The sequence below is a fragment of the Ambystoma mexicanum genome, chromosome 10, assembly GCF_040938575.1.
Source record: "Ambystoma mexicanum isolate Mex_15411 chromosome 10, UKY_AmexF1_1, whole genome shotgun sequence".
Taxonomy (NCBI): Eukaryota; Metazoa; Chordata; class Amphibia; order Caudata; family Ambystomatidae; genus Ambystoma; species Ambystoma mexicanum.
Window position 1 is genome coordinate 1,292,188,231 of NC_090932.1, and position 21,969 is coordinate 1,292,210,199.

The 21,969-nt window shown below is 50.5% G+C and overlaps 1 protein-coding gene across 1 annotated transcript in view; it reads right to left on the reverse strand.

The window, feature by feature from the left end:
* Positions 1-201: 201 nt before the first annotated feature.
* The window catches only part of LOC138492254 (acyl-CoA dehydrogenase family member 11-like), a 1,439,352-nt gene continuing 1,417,584 nt past the window's right edge, over positions 202-21,969 (reverse strand). Inside the window, exon 15 of the mRNA XM_069619296.1 lies at positions 202-1,169. Coding sequence (XP_069475397.1) covers positions 1,043-1,169 — 127 coding nt within the window. The 3' untranslated portion in view covers positions 202-1,042. The remainder of the gene's footprint in view (positions 1,170-21,969) is intronic.

Genomic DNA, 21,969 nt, shown 5'->3' on the forward strand with positions numbered 1-21,969 from the left:
AAATTATGACTGCCCACCCTTCTGGTTTATAGTGATAATTTCGACAACCCTTCTAATACAGTTTGATGCCAGTTATGCTCGCAAAATAAACATATCAGAATGACTACCCCTTTCTCAATCAGATATTTTACAAAAAGGACAAATGTGACACTTTCTCTATTAACAACCGCTGAACAATAGATAACACAAGTTCACCATATATTTCATATATTCCAATTTTTACTCATCATATACCAAAAAACTATGACATACACACAATTATTTCAAATGAGTTCTAATGACTTCATGTAAGCACATTACGCAACAAGTGAGATTAGTACGTGACAGATTTGTTGTATATACACATTTTTTCCAATTATTTGTCTTTTTTAGTCACGTTATTTTGTATCTTTTATTCCATTTTTCACAAAGACCCTTATTGTGGTCTTAGTTTATCTTGGTTTACTGTTTAAAACCACAGGGATTGTCTACATATGTTGCAACCTTTTCAAAACAATATATTAGATGCTATCCCTAGCATCTTTGTTTGATGTTGTGGCCATCTTCAGGGCAAACTGTATTTCTTGCATAGCAGAAAAAAAATCAGACTCTTAAGATATCTCACATATACTGTTTCAAGATAAGTCGTATTGGAACTTCATTATTTAGATAGAGTTGGACACTTAATCTTCCCATGTTAATTTCTTCCCTCTCTTTGATTTGATCAGATTATTGATTGGCGCCTGTTTGTGTAGCGTTTTCTGATTAATCTTCACTTTCAATTTTCACATGGTTAAATGGTTTTTTCTCTTTAATTCTTCGTTTCTCTCTGAAGTTTGCATCTTTTGTTCTAGCACCTCACTCGTAGCTCGCATCCGATGTATGCCAAATGAGCTATTTTGTCCCTACATCAGATCGACCCCCCGAAAACAAAAAAGAGGGAAACAAACCCACACAGTATCACTGCCCGTTATGCTCTACAAGATAGCTATACACTAATAATAAGACTACTATCATTGTGAACTGCTCCATAGGTGAGGCATGTGCTCAGACCAAGTGTAAGCTACAATTTTCCTTTTAGCAGCGGGCTACCATCATAAACCAAACTGGCATCCATTAAAACTGCTTCAGTATTGTAGGCACCAGCTTTTTCTGAACTGTCCACAAGGCAGAGGTCCTGTTCACACCACCTAAATGATAAATACAAATATCTGTATTGAAATATCCGTTTGGCAAATCATCAAGTACAATTTATTTTTCTTGCAAACTAAATCGTTTAAAATTGCTCAAGGAAAGGAAATGTCACTTTTGTATTAAGAGTGAATTACCCAAGTTGTGCAGGTCTACCGTCATCTAGTGGACAATGCAGAAACAGCGCAAAGACTAAAAAGGAATTGATCTATATTTTAAGACAAAGAAAAATGCACACCCATGCATGTGTTCTACGCATTAAGCCCATGCAAGTCTCATGACACAGTTCCTTAACAACCATCAGGATATTAAATCACAATTTGGCCACACTTTGGAGATCGCAGGGCAGACCACTGTGAAATTAAGTTGCTTTGGATTAAAGAGAAGCCACTTAAAAATAAAGTTACTCACCAATTTATGTACTATGAGTCTACATTCATACCCTCCTTTTCTCCATAAATATGGGTGACCGTCCAGGAGTACAGATCTTTTGCACAGCACAAATGAAAACTTCCCCTTTCGATTTTTTGGTTTTACAGTAAGGCACAGCAGAATGGTTCATGTGTACTAACCTTTTTTAGGGGAAGGTGGGCAGGGCGTAGGGAGGAATGGGGACAATGGCCTAGGAGTTCAGAAGTCCCCAAGGTGAGTAACATTCGTACTCCTACATCACGTCCCCCTTCATGCCTACTTATGGGAGATTGGGTAGCACCATCCCCAGGGTCGAACGGCTCATCATCCTAACCAAAAAGGTTCTGCAAGATTGCTGATTCAAATTTACCATCTTGTCTGGATCTCGTATCCATACATCAATGATTGCAGAAAGCTGAAGGGGAGATCTATATGGCTGCTTTACTAATGACATCCCACAGAACATTTTGCTGAAATACCACCACTGCAGATGTGGTCCTAACCACATGTGCATATAGGCCCTTAGAAACGGACTTGTTTTGAGTTATGTAAGACTCCAGGATACAGGCAAAAATCCATATTCGATCTAAGCTTTTAAAGCTTGGAAACCTGCTTTTTGCACCCAAAAGAAATGAACAGGCCGTTAGATTTTCTAAATGGTTCAAAGCAATCCAAAATACATTTGAGAGCTCTTCTGACATCAAGACAATGAAGGGTTCTTTCTCCATCTGATTGTGGGAAGTGAAAGAATGTGGGGGAAAACAATTTCCTGGTCGATGTGGTAGGCAACAATCTTGTCAAAAACAGTATAGGTTTATGAAGAGAATATAGCTTGGATTTAACTAATTCTACTGATGCAACTGCTATTCGGAAAACAGCTTTAAAAGGTTGATGCTTAATATCAACTGAAGCCATGGGTTCAAAAGGCTTGTTAGCAAGAGCTGCTAAAACCACATTCATATCCCAAGAGTGATGAGGCCTTGTGACAGGAGGATACAAATGTAAAAGGTACTCAAAATAACTTTTGATGACTAGATTGGGTGTCGACTAAAGAAGCTGATGGGTGCGTCTGTAAGCCCAAAGATGTGATATGTTAGACGGCATTCAACACTGCCAAAGGTGCTAAACTGGACAGAAAAGAGAGGACATCATTGAGTGAAAAAGAGAGAACAGCGTTCAAGCATACAGAGAAAGAAAATCCATTTGTTTTTGTATCAATGGCGAGTAGCTTCTTTTCTAGCTGCTTGGATGACAGCTAAATTGCCATTTGATAATCCAGGATTGCCATAGACTATCATTTCAGGAACCAAGCTGCTAAATGTATCGATCAAGAGGAGGGATGAAAGACATCCCAGTCTGATGAGAAGTTCTGGCGATAGTCCAAGGAGTCAGACAATTTGGAACAATCCGAGCATTGAAGAGTTCTGAAAATATGATACAATCCGCATTACCAAGGGAATGGGATGAAAAGCATACAGCTTCTTCAGATCTCACAAGATCTGTAGACAGTGTCCCATAGTTGCCGGACCCTGACCCATCAAGGATGCATAAAGGTAGCATTTACGGTTCTGACTAGTTGTAAATAAATCCACCTCTGGATTGGTAGGCAATTTGATATCCTGAACTCTCCCTATAACTGGAAAAAGTCTCCCTCTCCCAGAGTTCATTCGAAAATGTATAAACTTGAAGCCCTGAATAGGTGTGAGAGATTACTTTTTTCAGTTGATGGAAAGTAATAACTTAAAAAGTAAATCCTGCAAAAGTTGGTGGACCCCCTGGGGCAAGATGAAATGATTCTGCATTGACAAGCCTGTCGTCTAAGTATGGACATGTGCGCCCAGATGACATAATTGAGCGGCCTCCAGACTCATCAACTTTCTGAATATGCATGGAGCAACTTTGAGACGAAATGGAAATACTTGATATTGAAAATTGTGCCCTTCCAGGGTGAATTTTCTGTGCACTGCTGCAATAGGAATGTAGAAGTAGGGACACCTTGAATCCACAGCAGGAAACAATTCCCGCCCCCATTAAAGAAAGGGCAGGTCGAATTTTTGCTGGCGTAACCATCTTACATTTTTCTAGTGGAATATGAAGATTGAGAAATATAAGATAAAATCATGTCCACAGACCAGCATTGACAATTTTCTGGACATTGAAGAGACAAGAGAAAAAGCCACTTCCTCTTTGCAGAGGCGGGACCTTCCTCTATGGCCATAATCTGTAAAATTCTGCTCCCCGTCAGGAACAGGGCTGACAATCCAACTTGAAGGAGAAGAGGAGGAACAGGAGAAATGTGTAACTAGTAGCCAAAAGAGACCACCAAGAGGATCCCTGAGTCCTATGAAACTCTTTCCCCTACCAGGAAGGGATGGAGGGATCTGGACAACAGCATAAGGAACAAGTTACTTACCTGTAACTGTTGTTCTCCAGCATGGGTCTGGCATGGATTCACATGCTCATGAATATTCCCCGTCGTCAGGCCGGGAATCCTCGGTATAGAAAAAAAAAAATCAGTATCAGTTTCGTTTCTGATCTGTCTTTCCCAGTAGTAACCAATCACTGGTCTCTGGGTCATACTGCCCCCAGCCAATGACTGCCCTCTCCCTAAGCCCCGCCCCTGGCAGCCATCCTCAGATTTGGTAGCACGTGAAGTGGCAGTATGACCAAGTGAAGAGCCGCAGAGGGGTAGGCGGGAGGGTTCGCAAGTGAATCCATGCCAGACCCATGCTGGAGAACAACAGTTACAGGTACGTAACTTGTTCCTTCTCCAGCATGGGGTCTGGCATGGATTCACATGCTCATGAATATAAGAATACAGAGCAGTATACACATGCACAACCATGGGAGGTGGCAAAAGGCTCAATATCAAGCAATACAACAACTCAACATTAAGCAACTCTTACCTCCTCACCAGGCTCACCTTAGGCGAACAGGTTGCGCAGCACTGCCTGGCCGACTCTGGACTCCTCCCTGGAATCCCGGTCGACGCAGTAGAATCTCGTGAAGGTGTGCGTCGACCTCCAAGTAGCAGCCCTGCAGATGTCGAGCAGGGGCACACCAGACAGGAACGCCATAGTAGCAGCGATCGCTCTGGTCGAATGGGCCCTCGGACGGCCTGGCAACGGTCGGTTTGCCAACCGGTGACAGTGCGTGACAGTGCATGATGCAGCCGGAGAGCCATCTGGAAATGGAAGTCTTCGAGAGAGCTTTCCCTTGATTCACAGGTCCAAAGTTCACAAACAGCTGTGATGTCTTCCGAAAACTCTTTGTGCGGTCCACGTAGAACTTCAGCGCTCTAGCTACATCCAGCGAGTGCAAAGTCCTCTCAGCCGGCGACAAAGGCGACGGGAAGAAAACTGGCAACACCAAGGGCTCGTTGAGGTGGAAGTCCGACGGCACCTTGGGCATGAAGGAGGGGTGCGTCCTCAGCACCACCTTTGTGTCGTGAAAAGTCAAGTATGGAGGCTTGCAAGACAGGGCCTGGATCTCTCCCACTCGTCATGCAGAGGTGATGGCCACGAGGAATGCTGTTTTCCACGACAGAAACTTCAACGGCACTGAATGCATAGGCTCGAATGGGGCCCCCCCATGAGCCTAGTTAGCACCACGTTGAGCTCCCACGCCGGGGCAGGGGCCTTCACCAGCGGGAATGATCGGAACAGTCCTTTAATAAATTCCTTCACCAGACGATGAGACCACAAGGACGCCCGTCCTGTAGTTCTGGTGTAACGTGAGACGGCAGCCAGATGTACCTTGATGGAAGCGTGAGATAGGCCAGCCTTGGCCAAAGACAGTAGGTACGGCAATACTTGAGGGGCCGTAATCCGCAGAGGGTTAATCTTCTGTGCACGGCACCAGACAGAAAACCTCTTCCATTTATGTCCGTAACACTTGAGAGTTGAAGATACCCTGGCCTTTGCAAGAACCTCTCTGCAGTCGGCCGTGATGTCGTATCCTCCAAACTCTAGTGCTGCAGGAGCTAGCCCTGCAAGTTCAGCGAATCTGGTTCGTGACGAAGAATGGCGCCTCCTTCTCTGGAGAGAAGATCCGCGTCCGTCGGCAGCTTGACTGGTGTGGACGCTGACAAGTCCAGAAGGTCCGGGAACCAGATCTGCCTCGGCCACACCGGTGCGACGAGGATCATCCTGCACCGGGACCTCTTGAGCTGGTTGACGAGCCGGAGTAGCAACGGCGGGAATGCATAAAGGAACAGGCCGTCCCAGGGGAACGAGAAAGCATCGCCCATGCTCCTCGGTTGGGGAAACCTGCTGGCGAACCTCCGGCACTTGGAGTTCGCCGCCGTCGCGAAGAGATCAATCTGGGGTTTGCCCCATCGTCGGAAGAGTCGGTCCACATGATCCTGGCGCAGTTCCCACTCGTGGCACGAGCGCAGCTCTCTGCTGAGTGAGTCGGCGATGGTGTTTTTTATCCCTGGCAGATGAAAGGGTACCAGAAACATCCCTTGGGCGACGGCCCAATGCCACAGATCCTGGGCTTCCTTGGACAGGGCAGGGGATCTGGTTCCGCCCTGCTTCCGAATGTAAAACATTGTGGTGGTGTTGTCGGTGAAGATCCTCACCACCTTGCCCTTGAGGGACGGAAGGAAGGACCTGAGGGCCCAGAACACTGCGCGGAGCTCCAAGATGTTGATGTGGAGAGTCTTCTCCTCCGAGCACCAAAGGCCTCTCGCGTGGAGACCCCCGGTGTGCGCTCCCCAACCTTCCAGGGAGGCATCCGTCGTCACCGTCACCTGGTGGGCCGGGGCTAGGAAACCTGTTCCTGCTGTCAGATGAGCGCGGACACCCCACCATCGTATCGCCTGACGGAACGCTTCGTCGAGTGGAATCCTGTCCTCAAAGCTGCCCGTCATCTGGATCCAGTGGGCGTCGAGGAATTCTTGCAAGGGCTGCATCCGAAGTCTGCAGTGGGGCACCAGATAAATGCAGGAGGACATCATTCGGAGGAGGGACTTGATAGACCTCACTCTGGCCACGTCCGTGGCCAGCAGACGTTGCACCTTTCCTAGCATGGTCCTTATCCTTTCCTCCGACGGTGAGGCCCGCCGCGCCACTGTGTCGAGCTGTGCTCCCAGAAACAGGGCGACTTGCGACGGGACCAGGTGGGATTTTGGAAAGTTGATGGAGAACCCCAGGTCCGTGAGCAGCTGGACGGTCTTCGCAGTGTGTTCCACGGCGAGCTCCCTTGTCCTTGCCCGTATGAGCCAGTCGTCCAGGTAGGGGTAGACGTGGATCCCCTGCAGGCGCAGCCGCGCCACCACTGGTGCTAGGCACTTGGTGAACACCCTGGGCGCCGATTTTAATCCGAACGGGAGGGCCTTGAACTGGTAGTGCCGCCCTTTGACCACGAACCTGAGGAACTTTCGGTGTCTCTTTAGAATAGGGATGTGGAAGTAAGCATCCTCCAAGTCCAATGACGACAGGAAATCGCCCTCCTCCAGCTGTCCCAGCACGTGCTGGAGGGTGACCATCCGGAACTTCTGTGCCTTGATGTATTTGTTTAGTCGTCGCAGGTCCAGGATGGGACGCCATCCTCCGGTCTTCTTCACGAGGAAGTATCTTGAGTAAACTCCGGAGCCCCAAAGCCTCTTCGGGACGAGCTTGATGGCACCGGGCACCTCTTCTGGAACTCGAGGGCGTGCCCCAGGGACAGGGCGTCCAGCACCCAACGGTTAGTGGAGATGGACTCCCACACGCCGACGAACTTCGTCAGCCGGCCTCCCACCGGGGTGCTTCGGCGGGGGCCCGACCCGGCGGTCGGTTTAATCTTGCTTGGAGGCCGCTTTGCCTCCTTGACCACCTTGGCGACGACGGCGGGATCCACCTGACTTGCTGCGTCCCCTGTAGGCCTCCTGCGACGAAGACCTTGGCGCTTGACGGTACGTAGAGGAGCTGCTGCCGGCTCCCTTGGAGGCACCCCCAGTGTACGGGCCGTCTCCGTGTCCGTCTTGATCGCCTGAAGGGATTCATCAACCGCCTTGCCAAAAAGGTTGTTCCCATCGAAAGGCATGTCCAAAACCTTGGTCTGAACGTCCTGGTGGAAATCCGTCGCCTTGAGCCATCCTTGTCGTCTCAGGCAAACGCCGTTGCCCAACTGACGGAAACCGGTGTCGGCGATGTCCGTAGCCACCGTAATGGCGTGGTCCGAGGCAATCTCACCTTCCTGCAAGATTTCCAGGGCCTCAGCCCTCTTGGCATCCGGAAGGAAGTCCAACAGAGGGGCGATCTTGAACCACAACTCCCTGTCGTAGCGGGCTACGATGGCCAGGGCATTGGCCGCCTTGATGGTCGTCGCTGCAGATGAGATGACCCGTCGTCCCATCGCATCCAGCTTCCTACCCTCGCCGTCCAGAGGGGAGGTTGAAGTCGAGGCCAATGCCCCCCCGCCTGTGGTGGCGCAGCTGCGCCTGCAGGGGATCCAAGTCGTGGCCAATGCCCCCCCCGCTTTCTTCTTGGCCGCCGCCGAAACGACCGAGTCCGGGGTAGGTTGCGCCCTAAGGCACAAGGGGGCAGCGTCGGGGACCCGGTACTTCTTCTCGTACCGGTCCCTCTTCGCAGGAGCCGTGGCAGGGTTCTTGAGGAGGGCGAGCCCCTCATCCCAGATGTCATCAAGAAGCGGTACGGCGAGGACCGTCTTCCTTTTAGCCTTGCGCCGTTGGTAAAGGAACCCCTCCTTCTTTTCCTCGGGGCAGAGCTGGAAGAGCTTGGATGCCCTGGAAATCATTGCATGGAAGGATCCAATCTCGTCGGGCGGGGACGCCCGGGCAGGGGGGCGACGGGGGACACGTCCCGTCGTTGCCTCCGTCGTCATCCGTACCCGTCGTAGTCGTGTCCATGCCTGTATCATCCCCGTGGGTAGTGGACCGGGGGGAAGGCAGAGAAGGCCGCAGAGACGGGAGGGGAGGCCTAGGATGCATCCTCCTCTTAAGTGGTGGGCTCTCCGAAGGTCCTGGCTCCGGTTCCTCCGTCGGTTCTGGCTCAGGTACCTCCGTCGGGGCAAGGGGCAACCTAGTCCTTATCTCCGAGCATAAGGACTGGATGGCTGACAAAATGGCCGCCGAGGTGTCCTGCGGCGCCGGAAACGACGGGCGCGAGGCTCTTGAGGAACCTCGTCTGCGTCACCGTCGCCCTGTTCGTCGCACTCGTCGGGATCCCTCCTGATGGGCCGGGCCTCCTCCACGACTTGGATGAGCTTCTCTTCAGAGGTTGTGTCCGTATCCACGACGGCCACCAACCCCCCCCCCTTTCCAACGAGGACTTCGTGGGGGTCTTCTCGATGGGCCTGAAAGACGACTCCCTCCGCGGTGGCAGGGAGACTCTGGTACCTGAGGGCGCCTCCACTGGTGTAGCCTCCACAGGCTGAGCCAGGGTGCCGCGGCGACATCTTCAATCGAGGTCTTAGCAGGGCGAATTAAGGCCAATGTCACCTTCTGTACGCCTGGGGCCTTCACCTTGGGGGGAGGATCCAAGCCTCGCTCCCCCTCTGCCGGAATCTTCGAGATCGACCGGGGCCTCTCCAGAATCTTCGCCGGGTTCTCATACTTCCTCTTACCCGAGCCAGAGCGTTGGCTCGTGGTCGATGGCGCCGGGGAGGATGCGCCCTGCCTGGCAGCCAAGGAGCCCGACCGTTCGGTGCTCCCAGTGCCCGCGGACTCGCAGTGCTTAGCCTTTTGTTGGGCCCCCGTCGCCGGAGCACCCTCACAGGACTTAGAAGACCGCTCGGACTTCTTTTTCTTCTTCTCCCCTGGCGGGCTCGATCCTTCATGGTCCGCTCCGACATGTTCCCACAAAACGCGCAGTCCTTTTCCTTGTGCGTCTTGTTCTCATGGAGACAGTAGAGGCATAACGAATGCTCGTCCTTCTTGAAAACGTTCTGAAGCTGGCATCCAGGGCAGGTCCTGAATAGCTTCCCGGGCGTCGAGCTCCCTTTCTCCTGGGCCATGTCCGGGGTAGGCCTCGGAACTTCTGGAATCCTCCAAAAGCTTAACTCGACGAAATCTTCACCCTTGAGGGGCGTAGAAACTCCGAAACGGATCCCCGTTGATCGGAAGTAGAAACGGTGGAGCTTGAGGCTCTATTTAACCGAAAAAATTAGAAAATCTCCTGAAAAAAGCGTGAAAACGCAGCAAAAGTTCGAGAGCTAAGCACGAGGACTCCCAACACTTGAACGTGCAGTAAAAATCTGAGGATGGCTGCCAGGGGCGGGGCTTAGGGAGAGGGCAGTCATTGGCTGGGGGCAGTATGACCCAGAGACCAGTGATTGGTTACTACTGGGAAAGATAGATCAGAAACGAAACTGATACTGATTTTTTTTCTATACCGAGGATTCCCAGCCCGACGACGGGGAATATTCATGAGCATGTGAATCCATGCCAGACCCCATGCTGGAGAATTGTTTTTTTGGATCTGGATTGGTAGTAGAGGTGGGATTGCTGGCAGACGTGGAAGGGAAGAAAGCCTTAGTGGAAGTTATTTGTTGTTTACGCCTTTGACCACCAGGGAATCTATCAGGCTCTTTTTTCCTTTTGTGATAACCACAAAATCCACAAAAACATTTGGATCTAAAGCCTGAGCAGAACTTGCAGGGAAGCTGGAGGCGTCTTTTGTGGAGGCTTAATCAGCACAGTTAAAGACTTTGCTGTTAAAGTTGGGGTATTTTTCTTACTTACCTCCTCATCAGTAGATGAGTGGAATCATTCGGTAATCTCAAAAGGTAAATGAAGAATGTTTCCTAAACATCCTTATTAAACCTGACACTCAAGCTGTGTGTGTGTGTGTCAGTGTCTGGACAAAAAGCTCTGGGGGGAGAAACTGTAGGAAATCTGCAATTTACCCCCATAAGCGCTAATTAGCCACAGCAACCATATTGACTGAGTTTGCATGTGTTTGTTTCCATATGCAAGAAGAGGTTTATCTTCTTTGGAAAAGGTTGTCAAAGATTGCCACATAAGGGAAGAAGAGGAGGAAGTAGGTTTTTTGATTGCATAATTTTAGTTCAAATGTATTGGCTTGAATTTTCACCTAAAAATGTAGATGGTGAGTTGGGGTTAGGCAATATTGGTGGGTGTCTCTAGGGGCATTGGGGGATGTGGCTGGAGAGGTCTCCCCCTGTTCCTATCAAAAGACATAAGAGCAAAAATACATTTGAACTAAAATGGTTTGAGCCAAAAAATAAACGATCTATAGATATACATCTGATGAGGACTTCAAAAATAAAGTGCCAGCAGCTACCACCGAAGACTGAGGCAGAGGGTTTAATGGTAGACAATTATTCTGATTGAAGTTCACAATATCTGGCATCAATATGTTTACTGACTAGCTGAAAAGAATGTGGATTCTTCTACAATTTGTTCACTGCAGCAAGGACGTCTCATTGTATGGCAATTTGAAGGGAGATTACTCCTGATAGAACCTGGTTGAGACAAAGTTTCCTCTGGTACAGGAAGGCCCAAACATTCATGTGTCCCCTAGATTCTGCCATGAAAGGATTTACCCAACAAAGGAGCCCTTTCTTCAGCACTCTGCATCATCATCTGTATGAGGGTCATTCATGCCAATAGGAAGACCTGAATCCGCCATGAAAGTCACCATGATAGGACACGTCCGAGAGTCTGAAGCGCTCAGCAGGGGATCCCCGCCAGAGTGTGTGTCAGATGAGGAAACGGTATAGCACGTTGGGGCAAGTTTGTGTAAGTGCGCACCGGGACGGCTGTTGGAATTGTTGCCAAACTGCTCGATTCATTTTTGTGGATTTCACAAGCTGCATTGTACTGCTGAGGCAGGGAGATATCGACCCCAGGTGACACTGGTGCCTTGCGAGGAAGTGTGCAGTCAGTCTGCAGGACTGCAACTAGGGCAAGTAAACTACCGCCTGAGAGCTAAGCTCTGTCCCCTGGCTTGGAAGAAAAGAGGAGTTATGTTGACCATCAGCGTCTGACGCCCGCCTGAAATGACTTCCCAGACGTCGGAGGCTGCAGGGACACCGTGGTGCCGAGAAAGTTGAAGGGTGCCCACCCTGGTGTTGGGAATCCTAGGGCGATTGCAGCCGTGTCGGGCACTGCTGGCCGTGAACCAGGCTGCAGAGGCTATGAGGCCGAAAGGGGGGAGATAGAGAGAGACACACACACACACGACTGACAGAAGCCTGGACCCTGTTTTATTTGAGGGCTGCCACTCCGCACCCAACCCGCATCATCAGAAGCACAGAGGGCAAGTCGCCTACCCACATGGGGACCTTGATGGACCATTTGTGTGAGGACCACGGCACGCTGCCCCTCTGCGTAGTGCTGGAATGCGCAACTGAGGGACAGCGGCGCCTGGCACCGGCGTTGTCAGGCGGGAATACGGACTACACACAGCAGACGTGGGAAACAATATCCGCCCATACTGGTGGCAAGGTACGACCAGCATGGCGCAGATCCCCTGGGTGCCAGAAGGGGGCAAGAGGCAGAGACCGCTGCCAGAGGTGAGCCGAGACTACGGGCTGCAACGGAGAGCTGCGGATACTGCCACAACTTGAATAGGCCCTGGGGAGACAGCTGCTGAGCTTCCCGAGCACGGATGTGGCAAGGAGTGGGTGGAAAATTCTGACATCAAGTAAGTGGACTGATACCTGACCCGCAAAACACCCCACAGCGCCTCGCTGAGCACAGAAGAATCAGGCCACCTTGAAGGTCCCCCAGTAATCAAAGAGGAGCAGGCCTGGACTCTACGGGCATATTTTGTAACAAGACACGTCCAGATCGGATAATCACCTGGGCGAGCACGAAGGCCTCATAACCAGCGTGTACACGGGACACAGAGGTGTGTCTCTTGAGCGACATTGGCTGGGGACAAAGGGAAGCTGGGCCCACACACGCGGAGGACTCCAATCAGGGCCCCAGCTACGTCGCTATAGTAAAGGTGCTCGGGAAACCAGCGGTCTCGCCCGAAGCAGAATATCTCTGAAGAGCCTGAAGCGCAGCCCTGAGGCACACGAAAGAGCAGGGGAGACTGAGCCATATCAGATAGCTTGGCAGCAGAAGGGCCAGTCAAGCGGTGCGGCGACCAGGGTCTGACCTAGACTGTACACCCCGACCACTTCCCTGGGGCAACAGAGGAGGAGACCTGGAACGTTTATGCGCTAGAAAGGGGCTCTAACGCACTTCAAGTATCAAGGTGAGGAGGAGATGGTGGAAGCTTTAGGAGAAGGGGGATCCAACTGAACCCCGGCAGAACTTGAATCCATCAAAAGCGACATACAGACCATCTTGGAAGAGAACAGAGGGATGAGGACAGATATGGGGGGAAACTGGCAGAGCTCTCGGCCAAGGTGGTCAACCTAGAGGACAAAATGGATGGAGTGGGAACTAATCAAACCTCAACCGGACTCCTGGAGATGCAAATGGAGGTACACTTTATATAAATGGAGAGGCGTGAGGAGGAACTGTGCCTCACGGTGGATGACATTGAAAACCGGGAGAGGCGGAACAATCTCAGTTTTTCTGGGCTGCAGGAGGTTGAGGGTGAAACGCCAGTGGGCCTGGAACATAAAATACAGGAAATAGGGATGTTTCATGGAAGGAGAAACGGTCACCATAGACAGGGTGCACCACGCTAGAGATGGTGCTAGCGGCCCCCGCTCAGTCCTGGCCCGTATGCATTACTATGGGGACAAGATGAGAATCCTCAAAAAAAGCAAAGTGCATGAAGGAGGTGGACTATGGCGACCCGAAGGTGGCTATTTTCAAGATCTCTCAGCCCATACTCAGTTGAGACCAAAGAAGTGCGGGTCTCTCACTAGATGGCTACAGGAAAAGGGGATGAGGTACCGCTGAGGCTACCCATTCGCACTGGTGTTTGAAGCCACATATCATCTTGATAGATCATAAGAGTTATCATCTTGTGGCGGAGGAGATGCAGCGTGTCAGAGGATTTGGTGGGCCACCACGAGGGCCCTACATCGGACCGCAGTGGTCGGGGGCTGGACCCTAACCGGGCCCCCCGGGGCCCAGAATCGGGACGAGGAAAGCTCAGGGCAAGAGGAGCCCAGATGTTCCAGAAGCTTAACACCCCCCCATGATGCGATACTTGAGAAAGGGGGAATATACTTTTTGCCCTAGCTCTCCTTGTTTCTGGGGGAGTGTACCCCGGATCCCCTATTAGGGGGTGGAGGGGGCAACACTGGCGCTGAGAGGGCCTGATGAGAGGTCACTCATGGCTATTGATTGGGCGGTCAGAGGTTTTGTAAACATTAACCGGGTTAAGGATGGGAAGGTAGAGGTGCACGCAGGAGGCACATAGTTATTGGAGGGGGGACCAGGCCATTGCAGGAGTTGGTTTACTGGTTAAATTGGAGTGGGGGGGCACCCCGCGGCTTATTAAGGGACAGAAGGGATGGAAAAGCTGCTAGACACGATGTCCAAGGCAGAGATTACACCCCTGATGGTTCGATGGACATGCACAACACGGCAGGGGCGCATGATCGAATGCCGCAGATCGGGATAGGGAAGGGTCGAAAGGGGGGGGGGGAAGAGGACAGGAATGAGAGGAGAAGGAGTGGGGTATAAGGAAGGGAACTACATGCAACAAGGCTCATGCATAACAGGGGCTAGGTACCTTATAGGACTCACGTGGGGCATCCAACAAAGGGGGAAGAAGGGCTACGGTTGAGGCGACAGTAGGCACGCTGAACATGAAGGGACTGAACTCCCCGAACAAGATATCCCTCACTAGCACCATATTCCATAAGCAGAAACTGGCGATCCTCTTCTTGCAGGAGACCCACTATAGGCAGGGGGCAGAATTAGCAGTGAAGGGAAGAGAGATTGGTAGGAACTTTTGGGCCTCTCACAGGAACTCTAAGAAGGAAATGGTGGAGATCCTACTGGGTAAATCTTTTCAACTGATGGGGATTCAGGCAAAGAGGGGTTTTGGGGGGCGTATCTTGGGTATAAAAGGAACCCATGAGGGGATGCAGATCACGCTTGCCATCCTGTACGCACCCAACGTGGGGCAGTTGGGGCTCCTACGTCAGGTATTTAAGATGATGGATGGCTGGGTGGAGGGTGCGATGTTCCTTGGTGGGGACTTCAACCTGGTGCTGGATCCCGCTTTGGACTGGTGGTCAGCGAAAGGGGTGAGTATCAAAGTAACAACTAAGGACAACCTGGCTTTCTGGCACCTCCTGCTGGATCACCATTGGGTGGCCGTCTGGCAGAGTCATTTGCCCGATCCGGGGGGGCTACACCTTCTTCTCTCCCCCACATCAGATATACACAAGGATAGATCACCTCTTGATCCAGAGAGAATGGGAAGGTGAGGTTGGGGAGCCAAGGGTGGAGGTGATCACATGGTCAGACCATGAGCTGCTAGTGGCGAACTGGCAGCTCCCCGAGCCTCGCCAAATTTTCCGATGGCGGTGCAACGATACCCTGCTGAGGGATCAGCTGTTTAGGGACTTCTTGGGGAAGGAGATATGGGCGTACTTCAAAAACCAACAATGGGGAGTCGTGGATGGCGACAGTATGGGAGGCAACCAGGGCCACTTTCAGGGGGCTACTTATTCCCAAGGGCTCGCGCAAAAAGAGGGAAAGGGGTCTCATTGAAAAAAGGCTATGCGAAGAATTGAGAATGCTGTGTTCACAGTTGACCCAACGTGACGCAGACAAGGTTGGGTTCCTGGGGAAGATGAGGGACAAGAGGCAGGAACTCCATACGTCCTTGACAGGGGAGGTGGTAAAGAAGATGAGATATACCCGGCAGAGGTATTATGAAAAGGGTGGCACTGTGGGGACTCTACTGGCAAATAGGGTTAGAGGTTGTAGGGTGGAAAGGAGAATAGAAGGGCTAAGGGACGCTGGAGGATATGACGTGATGGGGGAAAAGGACATTGCGACATGCTTTGTTAATTAATATAAGGAGTTGTACACCAAACTGGTGGAGCCAGAGGTGGGGGCAGCCCAGCTATACCTGGCAGAGCACTGCCTCCCCAAGCTTACAAGGGCAGAAAGTGAGGCCCTGGAGGGAGAGATACCCAGGGAGGAGGTTTTGGGGGCCATCCAGAGACTGAAAACAGGTAAGGTCCCTGAAGACGACAGCTTCACGGCAGATTTTTATGAACAATACAAAGCCCCACTGGTGGCACCCTTGGCCAAGCTTTTGAACTCTTTAGTGGGGGGGTGACACAATAATGCCAACGTTTCTTCAGGCCCTCATTGCAGTTATCCCGAAGCCGGGGAAGGACCAAGCCAATTGTGCCTCGTACAGACCTATTTGCCTCCTCAACGTTGACTCCAAGACTTTTGCTAGAATCCTTGCATCGCGTTTGGAGTCTTGCCTCTCCCGTTTGGTTCACCCTGACCAGACAGGCTACATATTACACAGGCAATGAGCGGATAATATGCAAAAGACGCTCCATGTCCTTAGTGCGACGGTGGCAAAAGAAGAAGGGGTCCTTCTGTTGGCCCTTTGACGTCAAGAAGGCGTTCGATCGGGTGAGCTGGTCCTTTATGGGGGAGGTCTTTTCGACCCTAGGGATGGGCCCAAGGTGGACTGGCTGGATGGCGGGTTTATACTCAAAACCGACAGCCAAGGTGGTGGTTAACTGGACGGAATCACAGGCTTTACCCCTACAGCAGGACACACGCCAGAGACGTAAAGAAATTTCCCCGTTGATTTATGCATTGGATATGGAACCATGGGTGGCGACGGTCAGGAACAATGAGGGGGTTCAGCGGTGTACTGGTCGGGGGATTCACTTTAAGATTAGTCTCTCTGCTGACGATGCCCTGCTCTACATTACTCGACCGTCCCATTTGGTTCCCCAATTGCAGAGCTGTTTGGAGCAATACCGGAGGTTATGAGGGTTCAAAATTAACGTGGGAAAGTCAGTGGCATTCACGATGGGGAGGCTGTAGGCTAGGGAGAGGGTTTACATGGGGGGGGGTTACAGTTTAGGGTACAGGAGGATACCTTTTGTTATCTCGGGGTCCAAATTATAAAGTGCTTCAAGGATCTTTTCCCTAGCAATGTCCTCCCTCTGTGGTAAACTATAAAACGAGACAAACTGAGATGGTCGAGCTCGGGGCTGTCAAGGAGGGCACCTTTAAACTGTATAAAGATGGTGGTGCTCCCTAAATTCCTGTGCCTGTTTCAGATGTTACAAAAAAGGTAGCAGGCGCCCCTCTCTCGAAAGAACACAGCATGATAACGTGTTCAGTGGTTATTAACCACTTTGAGAGTTTGCAGCCATCTGCATTTTGCTCACTGTACCTTTCACAGATGGGAAATATCTATTTGCATATATGTCTTTGTCCCACCCACATGGGCAGTCCAGCACCGAAATGCTATGGCAATTCCTTTCTGAACAAGAGTACCTACAGCAACCCCATACACGTGTTTCAGCCTTGTTGGGCCTCATCAGTGAGGTGAAGCTGTGCCTCTCTGAGCACAGTGAGCAGGGAGTCCATGTCTGGTTGCCCCCAGGTAAGTTAGGGTGACCAACCCCAAGTTCCTTCCAAAAATACAAAAAAGGTAGCAGGCGCCCCTCTCTCGAAAGAACACGGCATGATAACCTGTTCAGTGGTTATTAACCACTTTGAGAGTTCGCAGCCATCTGCTTTTTGCTCACTGTACCTTTCACAGATGGGAAATATCCATTTGCATATCCATTTTCCCATCTGTGAAAGGTACAGTGAGCAAAAAGCGTGTGCTGCAAACTCATCTCAGAACAGGTTATCATGCCTTGTTCTTTCTGGAGAGGAGCGCCTGCTACCTTTTTTTGAACTGTTTCAGATGCTACCTGCAGCAATTCCTGCGTCCTCTTTTGCCGTGGTTAAAGTGGCCATGCTGAGATTTCTTTGGGCAGGACAAGACACAGGATACCCTATAGGACGCTGATTCGGCCAAAAGAGGAGGGGGGGAGGGGATGAAGTGGGTTTTCCTGACCTGGCGACATACCATAAGACAACCCAGCTCCAGGTCCTAGTGGATCACTTCGACCTACTCTCGGGCAAGCAACGGATGGTGATGGACAATGCGGTATTAGCCCCGGTCACACTGGACGAATGGATGTGGGTTCCAAGAGCCCGTATTCCAAAGAGTACTGTGTCACGTGGTTCTGGCGGTCTTATGGTCCATATGGAGGGAGGGTGGAGACAACAGATGGCTCACAACATGGCCATTGCCCATAAGCTGTATCTGGGCCACCCCACTGAGGGACGGGATTGAAGAACCATTGGCCTTCCAATCTTGGTATGAGGCTGGACTGAGTAGGGTAACTGTGGGAGGGGGACACCTTCATCTCCTTTGGTAGTATGGAGGAGACCCTGGGACTTCACAAATTGTCCCCTTTCCGTTTCCTGCAACTGAGGGCCGATGGGGTGTAAACCTAAGGAGGGAACTGACGAGTTTCGAAAGTTACCCGACTACACAGAGGTGATCCAGGGGGCTCATAGTTGGACTGTACAGGAGGATCCTGTTGGCGAATCCTAGGGACCCCGCCCATCTAGAATCAAATGGGGACAAGATCTAGGTAGGGACATTGAGGATACCTTATGGGCACGGATGTGCAGGGGGGCCAATCGCTCCACATCACTCCAGTATAGACATCAGGCCCTGAAGATATTGCACAGATGGCACTATCCCCCAGTGAGGATTGCCCGAATGAAAGAGGGGTATGACACACACTGCTGGAAGTGTCACCGGGAAAGAGGGTATTAAATCCATAGGTAGTTGGGTTGCCCAAAGGTCCGGACGTAAGGGAGGGAGGTTCTGTCCTAGATAAAAGGGGTGGATGTAATTCTGAGGGAGTTCCCGCCATGGCTTCTCCTTTTTTGGGTAGGAATAGAAGAGGAACCGGTAGAGGATCAGGGGCACATGTTCCAGATCATGATGGTCGATGCAACAAACTGCTGTCTGGCCCAACTATGGAAAAGCCCAAGAGTGCCAGTGGAAAAGGAATGGGTCTTAAAGACCAGAGCAATTTATACGGGTAGTGAGGATGGCAGGGGTAAGGAAGGGGTCCGTAGTCAGGTGGGGGTGAGGGGGTTTGAGAAATCATCATCCACGAGGGGAGACCAACATGGTCTAGGCTCTGTCGGTAGAACTGCGGAATGAAGCGGACCACTGCTCTCCAATTCACGGATAGGCGCGCCCTTGTAACACCCGGTGGGAAACGGATTACCATCCTTTCTACGCATTTTGTGGATTTAAGGGATGTTCCTTGCTGGGGAAGTGGGGGAAGGGGTGTGGGCAGATTCAATTGTGCTGGTTATAAGAGAATGCTTTATTGCTGACTTGTGTTTTAATTGAAATGCCAATTGTTTGATTTTGAAAAACAAGCTTGTAAAAAAAAAGAAAACTACTGCCTGGGTTATCAAGACAGACAGGTGCTCATCGTACTATTAGAGGTCTGGATTGACTTTTATGAGAAGCTATTTGGCCATAGGAGTAGCCCTAAAATTGATTTAATTATTAAAACCAGCGATGTATGGACCTTTCCATTTCACTTGATAGATTTAGAATTACTAGTCAAGAAATAAAATCCTTCAAATGTCCCCGGCCCTGATGGGCTTTCCAATTCTATGATCAAGCAGGCCCCTTTTCTGGATTTTTGATCAGGTGCAGACAACAAGAACTATTCCCAGTTCTTGGAAATCGTCTATCATTGTCCAAATTTTTAAGAAGGGCAATAGGACAGATCAGTCTAACTATCGTCCTATTGCCCTTCTGGATGTTGTGAGAAAACTTTTTGCAGCCCTATTTTTGAAGTCTCTTCAGCGATGGATGGAAGCAAAGTGGATAGACCCCCGACAAACTGACTTTACAAGCGGGTGGGAACAGAATTTACCTTTTTTTGTAAAAATTTTTGAAGGGGAAGGCCCTGAAACATCGAACTAAGATTTATCTGGATTTTGTGGATTTAAGAAAGGCTTTTGATGGCATTGAAAGACATTTGTTATGGGCTAACATGGAGGCATGGGACTGCCTGAATAATCTTCTGCCGTCAATAAAGGCCTTGTATAGAGCTACAAAAGGTACAAATCAGACTCACTGCCCAGGGCCTCTTAACTAAAGAGATAAATACTTAAAAGTGCCTTAAACAGGGTTGCCCCGTGGCCCCCACCCTAATTTATTTCTATTCGACCTGCAGGATAAGGGGGATCAAATACGCCGCTTCCAGCCCGAAATAATTGGTCACAAGTTGTCACAGATTTTTTTATGCTGACGATCTCGTCATGATTGACCAGCCCCTATTGGGCCCCAGAGGTTCTTGGAGGGGTTACAGGATTACATGACCAGAATTGTTCTGGAGATAAACCTCGCTAAAACCACTATCCTGGTCTGAACTTCTATGAAGGGCAGACAGAAATGTTCATTTAAATGGCATTTGCGTTGCGACACTCTCTCCCAGGTGACATCGATAACTTATCGGGGAGGACGAATAAACTGCAGTTTTGGATGACACTCATTAGAAAGAGGGCTTGAAAATAAAAATCAAGAACTTGACAGCCAAAGGCAGGCGGATTTACAAGAAATATGGTAAATTCTCCATGCTTCCGACTCTGACCTTTTATATAACAAAGGTAGTTTCCATCATGTGGTGCTGAGGCCTTCATATTTTTTTCCTGTAAAGTTTGGGACTTCTTTGAAGGCTCGTTTTGGATGAAAATACTTTAACTCCCCCATATTCTACTGACGGCGGCCATTTGATTCGAGCTCTGTGTAAGGAAGGCATGGTATCAAGGACTAGACACAGACACCATGGATACAAGCTTCAAAACATTTATTCAATATTTTGCTTTGTATGGTAGAATACCCAACTGGCCTTAACTGTACAATGGGAGTAATCTCGACCATTAAATAATATCAAACACGTCCAAGTCAGTCTGGTCAAAATAAAAATTAACAGTTACTCACCGTAGTGACTAACATACTCTTAGTCCATAGTGCCCTTTCCTCCATACTGTATGGTGTACCTCGCGCGGGACGGGAGACGGAACCTTTTTCAGCAGAAAAAAAGTCCCCTTTAAATTTAGGAGGCGCACAGGGCGCGGCCCCGGGAGCATGCGCATGCCTGACTCCTCCCACTGGTGCCACTCCTCAGTCTCCATTGACACTTCGACAATGATAGGCATTGCCTAATGACACCAGTATTATTAGGGGGAGGCGATGGTGGGACATATGGAGGAAAGGGAACTATGGACTAAGAGTACGTTAGTCACTACGGTGAGTAACTGTTAGTTACTCTTGCATCCCGACCCCTTTCTTCCATACTGTATAGGCGATTACAACTGAATGTAGCCACAGATTGGAGAGGAGCACCTCCTTAAGAACACAGGTTTCTTACAACCGCCAGCCCGAATGCCGAGTCTGACCTAGAGGCGGCATCCACACAGTAGTGTTTACAGAAAGCGATGGGGTGGGCCAAGAAGTCTCCCTGCTGATGGCCTGCCACAGCACATGCTGTGGGAACGCGATGGCCGTTGCCTTGGTTTTGGCCGCCTGGGCATGTAAGTTAGCGGGCACTGGTTTGTGATGCCCCTCATAGGCCTCCTTGATGGCCGCAATCATCCCCTTGCTCTGTAGGCCTTGAAAAACCGGGCAGTGACAAACAAGCGTCGGCTATTTCCTCGTTGAGTTGGAAGGTGGAGGTCACCTTAGGTCGGAAAGCAGGGTGCGTTCGCAGGACCACCGTGTCCCTGTGAAAAGTGGTGTAGGGCTCTGATGCCACCACAGCCTGGATATTGCTGACTCTGCAAGCTGAGGTGAGGCCCACGAGCACAGTTGTCTTTATGGTGACCAGCCTGATGTCCACGGATGCCATAGGCACCAAAGGTTTGTGCGCTGAGGCGCCCAACACAACATTAAGATCCCACACCGGGCGTGGCTTCTTTATAGACCTGTAAAGCCTGTGGAGGTGTGCCAGATGTCGCTTGACCCTTTACTCTTATGTTGGCTCCTAGTAGCCTTGCTTCTTGCGCTCTGGAGATCTCCAGGTTAGCCTGAGATAGGCTTAAGTGTTTCAGCGTGACCTGCTCAGGAGCCACGCTGTGAGGGGCTAGCTTGTGAGGAGCAGGGTGGAGTACCCTACCCACCCTGCTTGGCCAGGAGAGGAGCTGGGCCAGCCGTAGGTGAATGGGTGGTCTGTCCAAAAGGCTAAGGAGCTCGGAGAACCACGGTCTGGCCAGCTAACGGGAGCTATCAAAATGATGCTGAGGTGCCAGGATTCCTTTATCTTGCAGATCACCCTGTGGACTAGAGGTGTGGGTGGGAAGGCCTATGCCGTCATGTCGTTCCATTGGATCTGGAATGCGTCGCCCAGGGAAACGGAGTCCTGCCCCTGCCAGGAGGCAAACTGTTGGCATTTGCTGTTGTTCCGTGAGGC